This window comes from Symsagittifera roscoffensis, chromosome 3, assembly GCF_963678635.1.
Source record: "Symsagittifera roscoffensis chromosome 3, txSymRosc1.1, whole genome shotgun sequence".
In the NCBI taxonomy this organism is placed as follows: domain Eukaryota; kingdom Metazoa; phylum Xenacoelomorpha; order Acoela; family Convolutidae; genus Symsagittifera; species Symsagittifera roscoffensis.
Window position 1 is genome coordinate 25,859,867 of NC_087064.1, and position 21,398 is coordinate 25,881,264.

Consider the following 21,398-nt stretch of genomic DNA (forward strand, 5'->3'; position numbering starts at 1 on the left):
TTTCATCTTTTCTACCCAATGAATAAATTTATATTAATGCTGTATTAGTGGATACAAAGTTTTTCCAGTTAATGTTTCTTTTGAAAAGGGTTGGCATTAGCTTATTATTTTTTAATTATTCGTGACTCATGCTTAGACAGACTCTGATTCGTTAGTTCAAAATTTGTTCTCCTTGGAATTTTTTATATTTTTTGAACGGAAAATTTGTGAATAATATGTTTCCTCCATGTGATAAGAAGAAAATATGATGCTATGAACTAAAAATAATTTTATTGTTCCGACCATTGAAAATGGGGAGGAACTTTGAATTCGGGTGTTTTATTTTTTTTATTTTTGTTTTCCACGCAAAATCAGGTACCACAAATAATCATCAGAATGGGTCAATTGATATTTTATATTAAAACCCTTTCAGTCGTGATTCGAACGACATTAAAAAATTTGGAATCTATTCACAGCGTCGGGAAAAACCGGTCTGAAATCTTAGATTTTTGGTCTAATTTTGAGCTATAAAAATAATAATAATAAATAATTATCGGACTGGATTGAGTGATATCATATCAAAGCCCTTACAGCTGTGATTCGAACCACATTAGAAAATTTCGAAAAAATTTCCCCGTGTCGAGAAAAACCGGTTTGAAATTTTTGAATTTTCGTCTAATTTCGAGCGAATAAAGCGAGCGAGCAGTCTTGTTTTAACTGCTTAAAAGCTTAATTTAAAACGTAAAAACTTGGTTTTTCTTGAGTAACGTTAGTTTACTTTGAGTGTTTTAGCACCGTTTTGGAATCAAAATGTTCAAAAATTTAGAAAACTGCAAAACTTTGTTGTACTTTTTTAAGAGTATGGTCGGAACATCTGTGTCATTTGCACAGTAACCGGCTATCCTTTTTAAATGTTTGATTTTGATAACAAATATCATCATGTGTCGCAATCATGAAAAGCGCATCCTCACCAAGTTTTTAGAAACAAACATGCTTTTTATGCAGATTTTTGTTACGTCAGACTACTAGAATTACTAAAATTTATCTCATATCTGTCTCCATAAGTTTTCCCAAAGTTTCTTAGGTTTGAGATTTCATGTTTTTTCTGCAAGCGCGTAAGAATTATATCGGTTGCTGTGCAAACGTCGAGGACCGGCCTGCCGAAGTGTAATTTTGTCAAAAAGGCGGGAAATAAGACTAAAAATTGCCGTGTGAACTGATATAAGTAATTCGGGGGATGGGTAATTGAGAAGAAATCGAAATTAGACAAATGGAAAAGTTATAGTTTGTGTAGACAAAAAATCTCACTTTGAAGACAAAAAAGTAAGGAAAACTAAACTTTTTAAAAATATATAACATATGTATTTAGGCACAAATCATAATTTAAATCAATAATTGCATTAGAATCAAATGGTGCCAAGTTTTGAACTCAAAATTTTTTGATTAAGTACTCTGGCTTCGTACCTTGACTTGAGCCGCTCGATTCTGCCTTTTAATTTTTTGCAAAATTTTTTGAGTCGGCGAAGGTTCTCTTTGCTCAATTTTTTGAAGGTGACAGGGAATTTTTCTCGTTGAAAACGACGCATTCCCTGATTACACAAAGAATGCATTTTTTTGCACGCGTTTGTCGTTGTCAGGGTAGGCTCTTTGTAGTAAACAATCCCGATTAAAACTCCAAATTTTGCTATCCAAAATTTTTCATATATTCCATCAAAGCTTCCGTTTTTGGATAGAATGCTTTTTAGTGTACTAAATCTGATTTGCACTCTGGATTAAAAACCAGGTTTTATCAGCTCTCACTTTTTTGGGAAATGTTTGTGGGGATTAAAATTCTGAATTTAACGTACCAGTTGTTAAGCTATCTGTTGGAAGGAACTTCTTTCTTGGAACGAATTTGACAAGTTTTTTTGCAAAAAAAAAACAGTTTCATAATCAGATATTTTTATATGAGGCCCAAATTGGTTCCGAAACTGCTCCAAGCTGAAAAAAAAAATGATGCCAAAGATAATTTTTTCTATTAAAACTTCTTCTGCTTATATATTTTTTCTGCGAGCCTTCAATTACAACCAAAAATTGTGTTTATAATAATTTTATTTTCAAATGACACCTCTATAAAATTTCTTATTGTTTTCTAGCTTCTTTGTTAGGGTCTTTTTTACTCGCCCAAAGTTTTCATTTCATATTCTCGAACTGAAACTGAAGTACTTGCATTCGATTGGCTGGAAATAGCTAATCAGATTCAAGTGGCAATTCGAATTATTATGTTAGCATTTTTTACAGACATAAATTAGCCGAATTCACCAATTTTTTTTGTCAAATGATTAAGTTAAACTCAAGTCGCCTTTTGAGTTTGGTCCGGGATAGAAAAACAAGAAATCATTCTAAAAAGAAAATTTTTTTGACCACTTTCTTGTTTTCTGAAATAGGCTCACTAGTTTGGCCTTATTGGCAATCGGCTTAACTAACAATCAATGAATAAGCTTTACTATTTTTGCTTCCATTTTTACGAACAGTCATGTATTGTCTGTACAAGTTACTATATTTGAGCGGAATAAGTAAAAAGACTCATTGGTTCTTGCCAAAAGTCAATGGATAACTACTCTTGATTGCATAAAGACACAAAACGGTCTTAGATATCTTTTTCGAATCATTTTTCTAAACCTAAATTCTGAATTAAAACGAAAATGAGTCTTTTGTAGGTGCAATTCAAAATTCATTCGTTTCCTTAGCATGGGGCAGTACAACACCTCCGAAATTCTATAGTAACGGAAAAGAAAATGTGGTTCAAGTGTCGAAAAATATTTTGAATACTGTTTTATACTGATCCCAAATCACTGACAAGTAAATAAATTCAAATCGACCAAAGTTGATATGTCAAAATTGGCCATTTTAATTGATGCTGTTTTTAAACAAACAAAAATTCCCCAAGTGCGGCGTTATGAATTTTTCTGAACAAACAATTAACTCGGCCAATTGTCAAATTTTCTTCTCGGTTTTCCTCCAAAACACAACAGTATTCAAACAAATTGCCAACAATTCGCAAACAGAACTTAAAATTTTCAATTATCCTCAATTTTGGCACTGTTGAACACATTTTCAGTTTCGGAACTGTTAAACCCCCCACAATTTTCGGAAACACTTATTAACGTTCCACATGTGTCAGAAGTGCCAAATGCTCTGACCGAAATATATATTGACCGCGGATATATCGGGCGCACAGATATTACGTAATCAGTCTTGCAGGTCTTACTTAAGTATAGAATAGAAAGAAATGGTGATTGACTAACGAGCGGAAGTGTCAGGTTGCCAAAAATCCGTGAAATTTTTGTTTTATTTGTTACCTGAGGTTATATAACAGTGCTGTTTTTTTTTCAAATTTTACATTTATATGGTGCAATTTGTTTTGCTAAATTCAGGCCTAAATTTTTACCCCAAAACCGATCATTTTTGCCTAGGGATTTAGGATGAAGTTGAAGAAGTTCGACCTTTTTTCCTTTTGCTTTGGAGCGAAACCGAGAAGAAAATTTGAGACTTTGCTGAGTTAATTGTTTAATCAGAAAATATATGAGGCCGCGCTTGAGGAATTTGTGTTTGTTTAACAAGCGGCATCAATTAAAACGGCCATCGTTACTTTCCATTGATTTGAATTTATTTACTTGTCAGTGATTTGCGATCAGTCAAATCAGTATTCAAAGTAGTTTTCGGTACTGTTGAACATTTTCTTCGGCACTCTTGTACTTCGGCGCTGTTGTACTTCGCCATGCTAAGATAAAAGTATTTAACCAATGAATTTTGATAAGAACATACAAAAGACAATTTTTCGGTATAAATTCAGAATTTTGATTTTTAAAAAATGATTTCAAAAATACTTATCCATTAATTTTTGGTAAGAACGAAATGGTCTTTTTAGTCATTCCGTCCTCAAATTGCAATTTTTAAAATAAACGTATAACTGGTAGTAATAATAGTAATACTAGTTCACTGATTTTTAATTAAGCCGACGGTCAGGAAGACTGAACTTGTGAGCCTATTTAAGCAATTGTGAGGGTGGTCAAAATGTTTTCTCTTGGAACTTTTTTGGTTTTTCTATTGCGGACCAGAGTCAAAAAGTGACTTGAGTTCATTTTAACCATTTGACAACGAATCTAAGTTTTGGTCAGTTCGGCTGATTTATAAGTCTGCTGAAAATTGTAAACTTAATATGTCGAATTGCCTCTTGAATCTAATTGGCTATTTTCAGCCAATCTAATTCAAGCCCTATAGGTTCTTTTCAAGAATATGAATTAACATTTTTCATGATTACTCTCCTCTTAAATTTTGTTTGGCTGTATAGCAGGCTCCATTGATATAAATTTTGTCGGTTTTGGGCTGAACTTTAGTGCGATTTTTGCAAAATAAATTATTAAGTTTTAAAAATTTAGTAAAAAAAATTAAGTTTCTAGTTTTATTCGTTTTGTCCGGATAAATCAAATCAGCACTGAATACGTTCTGAACAATTGTCAGTGGTAGTTAGATAATACCTATCATACCAGGAGGCAGTTTAGAATATATTCCACATTAGGTTTTAAGAAACTTTTGTGGAATATAAACAAAAATGATACCTAAGTAGCAAAAGCAGCAGCGTTGAAAAACAATTGAGTTTTTTCTGCCAGCTGCAAAGCCTTTGTGCTTGAAAATATGCAGCTAGTCAGGTAAAGGATACTCTTCAAAAAAAGTGGTAGTTTTTTCTGGATCAGTCGAGCAACCTCCCTCCTCTACCCTATTACCGCGTGGGGGAGATAGCTCAATAGATGGTTGAGGCATGTTTATAAACACTCGAAAACTCAATTAAACACTCGCTCAAGGTTTCTTTAACCGGAAATTCTCTTACGGCTGTTAAAAAAAAACATTTTATGTTCGACTTAAGTCGGCTCTAATATCAATTAATTTTGCAGTATTCAACAAAAACATCATCGTGTCACAATAAAGAGTAGTCAATAATCGTTTCGTATAATGGTTTAAATTATCGTATAAACATGATTTCTCGTACAATCTTATATCGTATAAGGGGGGTTTTTTGTATAATTTTTTATATAGTATATTGTGTAGAAAGCACTGGTTCGAATTTTATGACATCATGAGCCAGATTCTTCAGCGAATGTGGAACACCATTTCACAATATCAAAACTCTTTACTAAAATATTACTAAAACATGCATTTGAAGCAATTTTTTTTGTTTTAAAAAATATATAAAATGCTTCTTTATACATTATTAATATGCTAAAAAGTATTCAGATAGAAAGCTAGAGGAACAACCCCGTTTACTTCTAACTTTGCAAAACGAATTTGTTTATCAGATTTCCCAGCGAAAATGAAAATTGTACTATTGAGCCAATTTTTTCAAATTCAGTTAATTTAATTTTGTCGAAAAAGTGTCAGTCGAGTTTTGCTTTAGAATTTCAAAGAGCTTTGAGGCTATCTGTTTTTTCTTTGAATTTTGAAAGTTTTTTTTAAAAATAATCAGTTTTTTCTGTTTATTTGCGTTCATTAACTCTTTTCCAACAGTCTGTGGGCTATGTTTTGAACTTGCGGCCATCTGGTTTTGATTCGATGTATCATTCGATCCCATCTGACCATTATTTAGAATACCTGGATCTGCGTTCAGAATACCCAAATAAAAATCTCATTTCTTACCTTTGGTGGTAGTCCGAATAACAGGTCCAATTGTTTTCGTTATAGATAATCCTAAAAGTTAGGTGAAATTTTTTTTGGGCTGTGCATGGCTTGTCTGAAAAAAAAACGAAGCTTCCAGGCTAAAGTTATTGGGATTTTGATGTCTTCCTTTTTTTCTGCAACGTCAGGGTTAAGGAAATTTAGAAGAATTTTAAAATTTCTGCGTCAAATCCTGTAAATTCTGTGATTCCCGGGGTTTGTGTATGTGTTTGGAGACTTGATGCTGTTAAAATAAATAAATTTGAGAAGATACTGGTAATCTGAATTTCGAAAACATGGTCTTAATTGTTTTTCAATAACCAGGTTTTGAACCAGCTTCAACTGATATATGTCGTGTTAATTTGAATTGTTAGCCTTTATGAAACAAATTAAACTATTTTAATTACAAGCAAGTTTATTAACCTATTGTGTCAGTAATAAAGTTATTAGTTCAGTTGTTAGCTCTCATGTGCATCTGATAATTGCATTTTTGCTTAAAGGTTAATTTTTGTAAGATTTTTGTTGAGCTGTTGGCATTGATTATTTTCTTTGATCGTGGACTTTCGTCCGGGCGTCTTTTGCGCTGGTGATTTTTTCAATCACTTCCTTCTTTGCCATGTTGTGAAATTTCTCCAGCTGTTCCCTTTGATTTTCCATGGCTCGCTCGAAATCATCCCTCATGTTTTTCAATTCACTGTCATAGATTGATGATACGAGGTAATTGTTTAACGATGTTCCGATCTGGTTCATCTCACTTTCCAGTGTGGACATTTCTTGCTGTAGTTTTCTCACGGATTCTTCTATTGATTTGACCGATTCACGGTAGCTTATAAACGCCCTGCTCGTAGCGTGTCTTCGCTCTTTCGCACTTGCGATCGTTTCGATAAAATGGCCCAAGTGATCTTTGTGGGCGCAGTCGGAGCAAACTGCGACTGCGCATTTGTTGCAAAACTGGTCTTTTCGGTTTTTCGGATGAACGTCTTCGCACATTTCGGTCGGCATGACCGAAACTTCTCGGATTCGAGTGTTTTGCCTTTGTTTCACCGCCTAAGGTGTATAAGATAGATATAAGCTTCTAAAGTATTAACTGGTTATAGTATGTACTATAACAGGTTTTTTGGCGTTAGTTTGCTAATGCTGCTTTAGATTTAGCAATCTAAAAATGCTAGGGTTTCGGAGTTTCATAAAAGCAAAAATTTATAATTTCATACGTTTTTAGTTGTTTCTAGTACGGATAAGTCATTTCTGTTATACCGTATTCTTCGGCAGCAAACCTTTGATGCCCGGCAAATGTTCATCGAAAGCATTTTACCCGTGGAATTTTCCGCTCAAATGCTTTTAATACGTTAATGAACCTATGAATCTAGAGGTCGTGATAATTTTTTTTTTCAGGAAAAAGTCTTAAAATTTGTTCACGCTCAAGTTTGATTTTTCGCAGTTTGTCTTTTGATTTCTTTTCAAGCCCAGTTCGTTTCCTTTGTTACAAGGAAGGCAAACTCCACTATCGAACAGCAAAATAGTAAAGGTCACGAAAAACGTGATCTACTTTTAGTTTTGAAGTGGATTTCGAAATGTATGTAATTAAACGCGTCTATCACTATCTCCCTTGTGTGGGCTTTTTAACGTTTTTTTGGCATGCTTAACGAACGATTTAATATTTCTCTTTAATCTATCCATCAATATCTATACATGAGTAAGCGACCAAATTTCAAATTGGCAACCTTATGGTGAGGTTCTGTCAGGGTTCCCCCACCCAGAGGCTGCTAATCTGGCTTTGAAATCGGACTGCTCAAATTGTGTTAGTTTGCCAGATATGATGAAATAGTTTTTACCTCTGAAGAAATTACCCCCCACCCCAAAAAAAATCTGACTGCTCAAATCTTTGTAGTTTACGAGATAAGATGAAACAATTTGACGTCTGTTTTCTTACCTCTGAAGAACCGAACAAATAATTTTACCTGATGTATATTTTTTTGGAGGCTTGAATTGATCGGGTATTTTTTTGGCTGGTTGTGAGGCCACTCTCGTTTGCAGTTCGGGCACTGTACTTTGCTACTCCTCCTGTTTTCAAAGTAAGTAACGAGACATTTGGTACAGAACGAGTGTCCACAAGACACTATGCGTGGCTCTGTGAAGATGTCATAGCATATGCTACACGTGTAGCCATCATCGTCAGTGCTGCCCTGATTCGCCATAACAATCTCTCATGCTTAATAGAAAAGCTATTAAATTTTCTCAAACCGGCCAAATTTTCAAATAATGTTTTGTATTTTTATTTGGAGGCGTATCTATGTTCTGAATGTCCTTAGTTTTGTTATGTGAACATATTGTTGCCAGATTTAATCTATTAGATCAGAAATTTGAAACTCAATTTATAAGCCACAGAAAAACAGTATAATTATGTGGCCAATTTTGCTTCGCAAATATGTGCAGAAAATATGGTAAATCGTTTATGAAATCATATGAGCATATCATTTTTTGATTTGTGAACAACGAGACAAATTTGAACGCGTATTCAAATGTCTTAGTATGCAATGAAGATAAGTAAGCTGACTCTATTCGAGTTTTAGACTTTTGAAGTCACATTTAAAGATTTTAATGTTCCTTTTTTTAGATACCTGACTGGAGTCCATGCCGAAGAAAGCGAGGAGAACAATTTTTCAAGGAAATTCTTAATACCTCATTGAAGATATCATCGATGCACTGAGTTCAAAATCAAAACGATGTTCTATGCGCGATCTTTTTTCGTAAATTTATGGGGTACTGAACATTTTCATTCATCAGTCTCATGTTTTAGCGTGTGGCCGCTCTAATCTCCAAACGAAAATAATTGAATCCAAATTCGTAAATTAATAAGAGATATTTTTCGGTAAATAACTCAGGCAATAGATAAATTTCGGTATTTTTCTATTGATCAGGACATCATACAACATTTTTATCATCTGTCCGTTTTTGGTAAAAATCGGCGCAAGCTAGCCACAAGAACCGGTCGGTAATGTCTTTAAGACAAATTGCTCTTTTTGGCGGTCAGTCTTAATCAAGGCTGAACCGAATTAGAACCAAAAAACAGTTAAAATAGGATGTAACCCCCGTTTTTAGTATATTATTACATGGGCAGGTGGGGGACTCGAACCTACGTCAACTGTTATTTCACACATATAATCGGCGTTAGCTTACTTTGTCTTAGTCCGCTTGGCCAACTGTGCTTATTTTATATGCATCTATACTCTTGTTTTATTCTACATTTGCATTGCAACATCCTCCCCCCCTGAAGAAGGAAGAACCGGAGCGAGCTTAACGGTCGGCCGAGTGACTTCACGGGTTGCGGTCTTAACAAGGGCGGATCGAGCGCAACCGTCCTGTCCGTAGTTTAGCTTGACGATTCGGGCGAGAGGGTAGTACCCACGCGGACTATCGGGCTCAATCACCCACACGAGATCGCCTGTTTTAAGAGTGAAGTCAGAATGAGTGTGCCACTTGACACGCTTATTCAGCGAGGGAACATATTCTCGAAGCCAACGAGACCAAATCGCGTTAGCATATGACTGCGCTCGCACGTACCTTTTCTTGTGATCGAAGTGCTCCCCTGGTAAAAGCGAAGGAAAGCTTGTGGCATGTTGTCCAAGCAAAAAATGGTTTGGGGTTAACGCTTCTAACTCACGTGAATTGGTACTAACGGGAGTGATTGGCCTCGAATTCAAAGCCTGTTCAACTAAGCAGAGTGTTGTTCCTAACACCTCTTCAGTGACTCGCCTACTGCCTAGGATATCGTACAGCACGCGCTTCGGACGAGGCGTTCCCAGGAGCCGCCATGATGGGGTGCGCCTGGCGGGTTAAATTTCCAAGTAACACCTTTGTGTGCAAAAATGGTCGGAGCCATGCCATTCCAGCTCTTGATGCAGGCAAGTAATTCCTTTTCCGCACCAACGAAGTTCGTGCCATTATCCGACCAGATTGTGCTTGGCGTACCACGGTGCGCAACGAACCGTTCAATGCCCATGACACACGAACTGGTGTCCAGAGATGGTACAATCTCAAGGTGTACAGCCCTGGTGGTGAGGCAAGTAAAAAGAAATCCCCATCTTTTTTCCGTGCTTCTGCGAACCGGAACGTAAAGCGGTCCAAAGTAATCCACACCCGTATGATTGAAGGGTGGTTGCTTGTATCCGAGACGTTCGACAGGTAAATCGGACATAATTGGCTGGATGGTGCTTGCTTTGCGTTTACGGCATGTTACACATTGATTTTCGATAGACCGAAGTAGTCGACGCAACCCAAGTATTGCATATTTCATATTTAAAACGGAGCGCATGTAATCTAATCCTTGATGAAAATGCTTGTCGTGGAGGCTGCGGGCCAACAAGCGAACTAGGGTATGTCGGGCGTCGAGTGTTATTGGGTGCTTAGTATCAAACTAGGTATTCACTAAGCGCACAATCCGTCCGGTGGAACGAATGATACCAGCGGGACCGATAAATGGCGAGTATGTGGCAATTTTACTACTATTCTTAATAGGTTTGCCAGCGGTGAGTGTTTTAAACTCAACGGGGAAGGATTCCATCTGAGCAAGATGAATCAGTTTGCTTTCTGCAATATCAAGTTCAGTTGGGTCGGTGATTTGTAAGTCCTTACCACGAAAATGCTTATGTGAAGGCAACATCCTCAACATGAAAGCGACTACTCGTTTAAATCTTGTAAAGGAACTGAACCTTTCCCAATTGAACCCGTGTTCGGGATGTTTGATGGATGTGACATCGGTGACGAAGGAAGATGATGTCTCCAAGCAATTATCAACATCACAAGAAGGACCCTTCAAACGAATTTTATTGATTACACGTTCGTCGGGTATAAACGGCCAATCAGTAGTCCTGAGAATGCTCGGACCAATAACCCAGCTGCTATCCTTGAGGGCTTCCAAAGAAATCCCCCGCGTACCGGTATCAGCTGGATTATCGCCGCTCAGAACATGGTGCCACTCATCAATAGTGGTCGACTCGAGGATTTCGCCGACACGATGAGCGACGAATACAGGTAATTTTTCAGTGGAGTTTAGCCACTGCAAAACTGTTGTACTATCTGTCCACATGTAGATATGATTAATAGAGACGGTAAGGGCGGTCAGTATATCATCTTTTAGTCGTGTGGCGAGCAGAGCAGCTTGAAGCTCTAGCTTCGGTATAGATAGCGCTTTCATGGGCGCAACGCGAGCTTTACCAAAGATGAAGGATATTTGAGTTTTATGCGAGCTCGCGAGTCGCGCACGCAAAAATCCAACAGCACAGAAAACGTCCTGCGAGCTATCACCGAACATGTGGAGCTCAATTTGATCAACAGGCTCTGTGAAGTAACAACGGGGAATAGTCAAATGCCTTAAGAGAGGGAGACCGGAGTGCCACTCGAGAAACTTATCTCTTATGTCTTCTGGCAATTCGTCGTCCCAACTTTGACCACTGATTTTCCAAATATCTTTCAGTAAAAGACGGGCCCTAACTGTGTATGGAGCTACTAACCCAACAGGGTCAAACACAGAAGAGACAAAACTCAAGACGGTTCGTTGAGTTATTGCTTTATCGAGAGGACGATCCACGCCTCTGCTAACAACCAATGTGTCTTTCACATGGTCCCACTTAAGACCTAAGACGTGTGATGATTGTTCGGCACCGTTACATATTTCCTTGATGGGTGAAGATGAGGTTTCGGATTCCTCGGGGTTCATTGCTGAAGTGATTTCATCAGCATTACTGACAAATTTAGTCAATTTAAATCCTCCTAATTTTAGTAAGGAAACCAAATCGCGACTAGTTTTAATTATTGGGTAACGTTCTCGAATGAATCCAAGTAATCGTCCATGTAAAATTTTTCATTTACGACTGAGGCGGCTTCAGGGTTTGTGGACATATTATCAGTTGCTTTTTTTTCGCAACGCGAAATTGGCGCACGTAGGCGAATCCCGTGCGCCGAATATATGGCGAGTGTACTGATGAACTACCACATCGGAAGTGGTATCATCTCGCCACAAAAAACGGAGCGAAATTTGATCGCGGGCAAGGACTCCTACCTGGAGGAACATACCCTCTATATCCGCGGAGACGGCGTACTTGTGTTGACGGAATCGCAAAAGCACAAAAATTAAATTTTGGAGTAGTTCAGGACCCACCAATAAGGACTTATTTAAGGATGTGCCGTGAAACTTAGAAGCCCCATTAAGGACTCGGCGCACCTTACCCGGCTTATTCGGATTTACGACGGGATGGTGCGGAAGATACCACTCGCGATCGGAACGCTTACGTGGATCATGCGGTTCGACGGTTACGACATAGCCTTTCCTAATGTCCTCTCTAATTGTTTCTGCGTATCTTTCGCGCAGCTCAGGGTCTTTACTTAACCTTCTCTCCAATGTTTTAAATTGGGCGAGTAGTCGCTTTTATGTTGAGGATGAAATTGTTCCCACTTGCAGAGAATTGGGAATCGGAATTGTGGCCTATTCGCCACTTGGAAGAGGGATGCTAGCTGGAACTGTAAAGAAACGCGAGGATTTGAATCCCAATGACAGGAGATTACTGAATCCAAGGTTTCAGAGCAGACAATCGAAGCTAATTTGCAACTTGTGGGTAAAATTGAGGAAATAGCTTCCAAGAAAGGGTGAACAACTGCCCAGCTATCTCTGGCTTGGGTTCTGGCACAAGACGATGACGTGGTTCCGATTCCAGGAACGTCCAAAGTAAAGAATCTCGTAGTCCCTTGTGGGGCGCCAAAATGTGGCCGCTCTAATCTCCAAACGAAAATAATTGAATCCAAATTCGTAAATTAATAAGAGATATTTATCAGTAAATAACTCAGGCAATAGATAAATTTCGGTATTTTTCTATTGATCAGGACATCATACAACATTTTTATCATCTGTCCGTTTTTGGTACAAATCGGCGCAAGCTAGCCACAAGAACCGGTCGGTAATGTCCTTGAGACAAATTGCTCTTTTTGGCGGTCAGTCTTAATCAAGGCTGAACCGAATTAGAACCAAAAAACAGTTAAAATAGGATGTAACCCCCGTTTTGCAGTATATTAATACATGGGCAGGTGGGGGACTCGAACCTACGTCAACTGTTATTTCACACATATAATCGGGGTTAGCTTACTTTGTCTTAGTCCGCTTGGCCAACTGTGCTTATTTTATATGCATCTATACTCTTGTTTTCTTCTACATTTGCATTGCAACATAGCGCGAATCTTTTAACAAAACAAATTGATTTGCTCTCAAAGTTATTCAAATTTAAATTGCTTAGATAGTTCGTCCACTCATGTTCTATTCGATGCAAAGTATATCACTTTGCACTTGATTCTGCTCTTGGACAGGAAACAAATATATACTTTTATTTTTAAAATCGTTCATAAGGTTTTCACCAAACTAAACTTAACAATCAGACCAATCATGGCTCCGCCTTGTTAATATTTGTTTTTGTTCCGACTTTTGAAAAAGTGACAAAATATCGTATCAAAGACAATGAATTATTCTGTTTGAGAAAATCAATCCACACTGAATTGAGGTAGATAATTGACACAAGTAATGCGCTGTAACCCTTTTCTCTGCGGTTCAAATTGAAGCATGCTGATTTTTCCCCTGAATTTTTTTACAGACCTGTAAGAAATGGGCCTTGCTCTGTTATTAAACCACAATGCCTCCTTCCAGAATCCTTCACATCTGGTTTAGTGGTTAAGTTTTTAAAGCGATTCTGATTACGCTTCTGATTAGCAATCGTTATCAAATGAGAACATACGTTTTTTCAGGTTAACAAATTGTTAAATGAAATCACAGAACCTTTTTAGGACTTGATTTATAGTAAATTGAAGTTCTTGTTTTCATTCTGCATATTTGATGCTGAGATAAAGTTCATGTCTGGCACTACTATGGCTCAGGGTTCGAATCCGGTCTGGTTTTCGTTTCGCTAACTGAAAGTTTTTGCCTTGAAAAAATAGTTATTGGTCTATCGTATGTCTGTTTTTTTTCGGCGTAGTTGCATCACAAACCTTTCTGGTGATTTGCATCACAAATTCAGAAACTCTGACTAACGAATTTATGTGTTCGGACGTTACCAGCTCATATCGATCTTGAATTTGGGTAGAAAGTTAGGTTTCAAATCAAACTACATAGTTTTTTAAATTTTTTTAATACGGTCTAAAAGATTTTCGACACTAATTTAATAACTGAAGCCTTGAAAGAAAACGGATCAGCCCAGTTATTTGAATAAATTCGAAAATTCCTAAAGTTTAGGACTAGATTTAAGAACCGAAGATTAAACAGAAAAAAATCGTACTTTGGTTTTGTTTCTGAGGCATCTGCCACTCTTCATAATTTATCTGTTCCCTTCCCTTATTTGTTGTGGACCTCTTTTTTGCCCTACATAACATCTATCGATTTGTACACCAGCCAGTAGAAGTCCTGTGAAACCCTTTTTTTGTTTTTTAAGCATAAATAAAATGATAAGTCGCGCCAATTAGACATCGTGCCTTTGTATAAATTTCCACCCCGTTTTGATCCGACTTTGATTAGTGAGTTATTATTAACATATTTATCTCTAAATTTGGGTTTAGATGAGGGAGGGGCTGGCAACAGGGCAATTTCGGGCCGGGAGTCTCAGGCCAGTATGGGCAGTGGGCGGGGCATCAATGGTGGATTAGCGGGGGGCATTTTAGCGATGTCACCCCATAACACAGGCAGTGGTGCGCTACGCAACAGCAAGCGGGCCGGAAGCAACGACAACATTCTCCTGGCTTCTCAATCTCCCGGATGTGAGTTAAGAATTTTGGAGTAATTCCAACCCATTTTGACCCATTCCTCATTTTTGAGCTGTGCGTAAAATCCTTTTAATGCTTTCTTTCTTCACTATCTCTGTATTACATCACTTCTGTCTTCCGCTCCATTGAAGTTGCTCTTCTTGAGTAACAATATTATCACCTGTAGTCAATTCACGCTTGGCTTCTTTTTGTTTTAATTCAATTCCTCCTTCAGCGCTTTTTCACCTTTTTGTAGAAATCAATGCCCGTTTTGTTGGCTTTTGTAATTCAAAATTTTCGCTGTTTGTTTGTTGCTCGCATTTAATATTTTTCATTGTCTTTGAATTAAAAATGGCGCCTTGCCTTACGAATAAATTGGGACGTGTTGTGAACATTATTGTCATTCTTTTCTGAAATTCATTGTCATTTTCAGATAAGAATCAAATTTTTAATTTTTTTTTGTTGCCCTGCAGAGTTGTGGCTGTTTTTCCATTGTTTACAATAGTTTGATTGTCTGTCAATTGACTGCTCTTTTTTGATTACTGTAAATTCTCATTCCACTACAGCAATTTTTGTTCCATCGGGGCCAATTTGTTTAATTGAGTATTTCCTATGACATCATTCTCTCACAGGGAGTTCATTTCATTTTGTGACTCAAATGAGGTGAACAAACTATTCGCTTACCCACGAGTAAATAAGTAAATAATAAACAACGAAGGTATTTTGCTCTAAATAGAAACAAAACGACGCTATCGATCAATCTGCATCTGATATTTTGCTAGTTGGCTGCTATCTCAAAAATCTGCTGGATCAGACCTGTTTGCTTTCCCGCTGGGTAGCCCCTATTAATTGGCTATTTTGTACCCCCTCATTTCCTATAAGTTCTAATCAGTGTTTATTTTCCGCTCCATTATTAATTGCCCCGATAGACTTGTTTACTCTTATTTATCGGACCATTAATGCAATCAAAGCTGCATTATGCCTCGTTAACCTGCCTCAGTTTCAAATATTTTCATTAGTGGCCAGTCAGTTGTTCACCGAGTTTTGTAAATTTTGTCAAATTATTCTTTGCTTCAAACAGAATAAGTGCATTCTATTTTGATAAAGTAAGCTTTGCTTTGGAAAATAATCCGAAATAGTCGAAGTTAGTGTTTGCAAAAGTGCTCAAAGTGTTGATTCGTACCGGGCGAAACTTCAAATTGTCGATACTCACCAAGAATGTTACCCTTTGAGACTTGTGACTGGTGAATTTGATAGACTTCAAAGAAGGAAAGGGGATTTCGACAGTCTTCCTTTATCTCTTAAAAGCGCCCTTGTCAGTTCAAGAAGTAGCTGGAAAGCTTTTCATCATTGTCACCTGTATTTGGAAAATTGTTTGAAGAATTATTATACGACAACTCTACTTCTTTGTTCTAATTGAGTACAATCTTAAATCAAATCAGACGTAAAAATACGCCTTTTTTATTGAATACCCCATTGAATGTCTGAACCAGTAATTGAAATCATTTCCAGCAACCAGCATATAGACAGGTTATCGATACTGTGAACGTATACCAGATCTTATTCTTGTAGCTTAAATAACTAAAAAAACTCACTTTAAGAGTTGAAATTATTACTCATAATGAGCAACTTATTGTCACTTCTATCGACTTCAGTTTGACATTTTTCCGGCTTCTCAGCGCTTTTTGCACCATATTTCATTTCTTTCCCTGTAAGCCATTGGACTCAATTGAGTTTTCTGATCGATTTCTTGGCGTGAAATTTCGCAACATGTGGAATGCTCAGAGCGACGAGGAAAAAACGCCGGTGTACGAAGCGTCGACACCACAAGGCTCGCCGTCAGAACAACAGGCGCCGATATATGAGCAAAAATCACAGCAAAACAGCATAAACGATATCCTTACTTCGCACCAAAACAAACCGGAACGAACAAAAAGTACTTTTAATTCCAAATTTGACTACTTTTCTTTCTCTCCCGATGTGAAAAATGATGGAATAATAATCAAAAACATCATCGATTCTAATAGTAAACAAACAATAAACCAAAGCTTTCATCATGGGCACAGAACAAGAATAAATCCAGGGCCATACTATGGTCCAAACAGAAGCCATAAAGACATATCATCACTATTCACCGAAACCAACTTCGCACATTACCACCCAAGTTATAACAACCGGCACAGTTTAGTACTGTATCCTAACTATTACCATTATAACTACAACAACACAAGAGTAGGCATGAGCAGAAGTCAGTCCTACCAGCTCGGCAACAACCGGACCGCCATGGACCAGAGACGGCCATCAATTGGCTCTAACCCCATCCCCCCTCACTATTCCAACAGTGTAATCATGGAGGGGGGCGAAGAAACTATGACTAATCATGGCTCAAATGGAATGTTGAAACCAGTTCGCATGATGAACACAGTTTCATGGATCGCTATCCCCTCACCCGGATCTACTGGGGGGCAGTATCCTCTAAACATGCACCCCTCTCAGTCATTTTTGATCCCGAGTAAGTTCATAATCTTTTTTTTTTTCATCGAAAAGGATGCCTTCCATGTAAAGACCTGTATTCGGTTCTATTTAAGTTTGAGTATGACTTTTTTTTCTGCGAAAGGTTTTGGCAAGTTAAAATCAATACTAGCTTTTTCAAATATTAAATTATATCATTGCTTAAATCTCTTTGCTTTAATATTTGTCTTACATGCTAGGCACTTCACTGTTTTCTTAACATAAAATCTTGGCAGTGGAATTGTTCTTTCTCACTTTCCGTTTCTATCGTACCCGCTACTACAAATATCGGATTATTGTGTCTTACTGTCTTGATAAGAGATACTTGATCTGGGCATCACTTGTCGTTTTCCATTACCATTTTGACGTAATCTGGAATTAAATTAAACCAGCACTCTGCAGCGAACTTAGTATATTTTAGATCTCTGAATATTCAGTTCTTCCTAGTTTTGCTGCAGTTATTTTGACTTCATTGCAGCAGTTATTGTTCCAACAAACCCCTAGGAGTATGAGGGAACGAACTCTGGCCTAGGTTTTTTTTGGTTTCCCATTTCGATTCTGGTTTCCCATTTTTTTGTTTCCCATTTTAAAGAAAGCTCTTACGGGGTTCAAGTTAAGTGTGGTATCATATAATCATATTAAAGACCGGTCAGCTGTGACAAGGATTCTGTAAAAAATTGTTGTCTCAATGTCGAAAAAGTTGATCTGAATAACTTACATGTCTACAAAAACGAGAGATTGGTAGCATAATGAGTGAGAGAGAGAGAGAGAGCTTCAGGGGCGGATTTAGGGGGGCAGACGCCTCCTCCTCAGGCATTCGACCCCCTCGCCAACCAAAGAGTCCCCCCTTTGGTATTATTTTTTGACATCAGTTTTTTGCCAATCGACCCAAAAAATTTTCGTAAGGCGCTTTTGACGCCAATATATAGTAATTTTGAAGGGGAGCGCGCGCCGAAAAAAACACATTTTATTGGTCATAATGTTCCAAAAAATGCCCAAAAACGGCTTTTTCGACCTGTTTTTTTTTTCAAAAATTTACTTGCGGCGCAAAAACTTTTCTCAAACTAGGGTTTCTTAGTGTTCTGGGAGCGCTCGATAAATCTATTTTGCCAACCTCATAAAAAGGGTCGACAAAAAATTTTAAAATCCGCCCCCTTCCCCCTCGGGAAAATCCAGATCCGCCCCTGGTGAGCTTGCTGTCCAATTCTACTACATTTGAACGTGGTTTTAGCTACAACTCATTGTATTCTCAACTCATTTTAGCAAATTTTTATCCAATTGAACCCCCTTTCATCTACTACAAAAAAGTTGGAAATCGTTTTTTTTTAAATAACGATTTAAAAAATTTAAAGTATTTATTTTTTTGTTGTTTGTTTATTGCTTCCTTTATATTGCTGTGGTTGGAAAGTTCTGCGCTAATTGCACGGCAACCGGCGATTGTTGTTTCATTTTTAAAACACCAGAAACTGAAGGTGTAAGTAATCAAAAAATTTAATTTTCAAAAGAAATCAGTTTGCTAAACAGGACCGGATTTCAGATTTTTGAGAAAGCAAGAAAATTAAAAAAAAAAAAATTCGAATATTTTTAGTTTGACCTAATTAATTGAAAAAAAAATTTCGACGTGAATTGATACGGGCAAAGGTGGACCACAATTGCAACACATGCTTAGGTTTCAAAGTACTTTATCATAAATAGTTGGTTCTTGTCAAATAATATGACAATTTAACAATTGACTACAATTTAGGTCCATTATTGCAGTAATTTCATTCGAGTAGTGAGTGAAGTATATTTCGGGATTTTGACCTTTTGTTCCCATCTGTCGACTGTTGTCTGTGTGCAAACAGGCCTCTCGGAAAAGAAAGACGAAGACTCTTTTTGCTTCGCTCTTGGTCTGTTAGTGTTCGACCTAATGTTGGCTTTCACTTAATCCTGATAAAATTCACTCGAAAATTATTTGCATAACTATTTTATAAATTATATTCACAGATAAACTGTTTTCATAAGTTTGCTAAATAAAACCCTGTTTCCAATTTTGCGAGAAAGCGATGCTTCGATATTGGTGATTGTTCCGAACAGTAGTCATGGTGGGTCGTCCATCGAGTTTCACAGGTATGCAATTTAGAATGTTTGCTAGTAGCTAGTCATTTTTCGAACTTTTTTTTAAATTTCTTTTATTTGTGTCATTATTCATTTCGTAACTGTTTCAAATCGAGGCCATTTTTTGCCTGGCTTTCAACTATTGTTCTCTAACCCATCAAAACAGAGATCAACCAGTCAAAAATTTAATATTGCGTCAAATTCTACCCATTATTATGCTGTGGCAGTTTCTGATTTTTTGCGTTTTTAAATTCCATTACATTCCTTTGAAATTTATATTAACGTGTGGGGTGATAATTTAAAGAATTTTTTTTTCAGTTATTTCAAAATTTTTTAAATTGGCCTTAAAGTGCATTTTGAACATTCAAGGCTTCTCCCTGATATATGAGCAGTCTTATTCATTAAAAAAACTATAAAAAAACTCAAATCAAAAGTAACATTTGTTCATTTATTCTATGACTTTTGTTGTGGCCACAAGAAAGGAACTTCAAGTTCAGTTTTTTTAAACAGAATTAAGTTGTGTTTTGTATTAAATTTATTTCCAGTTGTGATTTTTTCAAAAATTGAAATAACAGACGGAAATCTGATCAGAGTTTTTTAAAGCCAAAGTATAGAAATCGGTTACTGAAGGTCAAAATGAAAATAATTTTCTATCTGGGTGATGTTTTGTGAAATTATGAGTGTTTGGAGTTTTCATAACTGCTAATTAAGAGAAATAATTCTGGCTTACTTTCAAATTTTTATAAAAAAAAAGAACTTGTAAGCCTATGCAGCTATGGAATGTTTCTGACTTTAGCAGCACAAAAAATTATAGAACCAATGATTCAAAACTTACTGCAGGGGCGTAATCTATCAAATTTTCCTTACTAGGCGGGAATTATAATTGGAAAGCATCCTTCCGGCACATCAGTAGTGATGGCGTCCAGCAATCGTATGAGTGCGGGCTCAAATCGCATGTGCAATGCTTGTTGCGAATAGTGCGCTTGCGAATTAATCCTACCTTAGTTAACCTTGCATAAACAACATCTGGCAAGTCAACTAAAAACTTGAAAGATACCATTGATAATTTCAGGGCACTGTATAATTTTAATGGTTGCAATTACTGGCAGATACTTATCGCATTTAACGAAAAAAAATAGGTTAGAAAAAGTGTGTAAACAAAAGTTAGAAATGACGCGTCACTCAAGAAATTTTGTAGATTCAAAGTTTTACTCATTTAGTTGTTCCCAGTAGCGCTATCGGTCATATTTTTGCTTGTGTATGCGAAATGCAACTTCACCTCTGTGTAAAAAATTCAAATTTAATCTACCGTCCAGCGCGTCTGGCGTAGAAGTAATACAAGTTTGAGGCTACAAAGTCCTGAGGTTTTAATCCGGACCGGGACTTCCTTTTTTAAACTAGAAATTTTCTGTTCTTTCGGACTATCGTCAGTCTGTTTGTCTTTGTCAACTTAGATCTCTCTCGTATCACAAATTCTCTCTTTTTCTAGATTCAGTTTTTTTAAAATATTTTTGAATACCATTAGTGGAAGAACTTGAGTCACAAAATGCGGCGGATATTTTGTTGCATTATTAAAAAAAAAGTTAATCAAAAATATTTGCTGTCGTTCAATGTGCACAAAAAGCCAGGCACCCTTCTTTGAAAGATCAAAACAAGTTCCACGAGGAACTCTGTAAAAAGCGTTAAAAAAATTAATCTTGAAAAAACTTCTGTTTTTCAGTTTTTTTTTGTTTTTTTTTACTTCCTTTTTTAGTTTCATGATCTTTGCTAATTCTTGAGGGTTATGCTGTTTTAATCCTGTTGTATCACAAGTGTGCCAAGCTCAGCTGTGTATTAGTTTCATTATCATCTAAGATTATTGTTTAATTTTTTTGTGCTTATTTCCTAGTTTTGTAGACTTTTTTTTCAAAATTTTTTCAAAATCTATTATACATTTAAATGCGGGCTTCACTATCTCGCCATGTTTAAGCTTTTTCAACGTATTATTTTTGCATGTTTAAGCTATATCGTATATTGCAATGTTTAAGAATTTTTTTTCGATTTTCCAATTTGATTTTAGTGGTTATTTTACCGAGTTTAAGTTAAGCAGCCCAATATCGAATTAGGGGTTGCGAATTTGGCCTCCAATTTTAAATGCCTGAAACATTTTAGTTAACGAGATAAGACGAGTTTTGAGATTTTTTCAAAAATTTTCAGAAATTTCAAATAACAAAATAATTTACAAAACTTGAAATTCCCAACCCTGTAGTTGGGTGCTGTCGGAGTACTCTAAGGAGTTACAAATCTTGCCTCCAAATATGACTGTTCAAATCCTTGCAGTTTTCGAGATATGACGTTTTTTGTGATTT

General features: G+C 36.8%; 3 protein-coding genes across 5 annotated transcripts in view; 1 reads left to right on the plus strand and 2 right to left on the minus strand.

The window, feature by feature from the left end:
* LOC134842165 (uncharacterized) overlaps positions 1–21,398 on the minus strand; it is a 423,659-nt gene that overhangs the window by 160,827 nt on the left and 241,434 nt on the right. The window lies entirely within an intron of this gene.
* The window catches only part of LOC134842166 (uncharacterized), a 409,681-nt gene that overhangs the window by 146,843 nt on the left and 241,440 nt on the right, over positions 1–21,398 (minus strand). The gene's annotated exons all lie outside the window — the stretch shown is intronic.
* Positions 1–21,398, plus strand: part of LOC134842497 (teneurin-1-like) — an 82,079-nt gene that overhangs the window by 16,454 nt on the left and 44,227 nt on the right. For 2 of the 3 annotated variants that reach the window (XM_063858865.1, XM_063858867.1), the window contains one exon: positions 14,260–14,457. In XM_063858865.1, the coding sequence (XP_063714935.1) occupies positions 14,260–14,457 (198 nt within the window). Of the gene's footprint in view, positions 1–14,259; positions 14,458–15,690; positions 16,955–21,398 lie in introns of those variants that run through there. The other variant, XM_063858866.1, reaches the window with a different exon arrangement.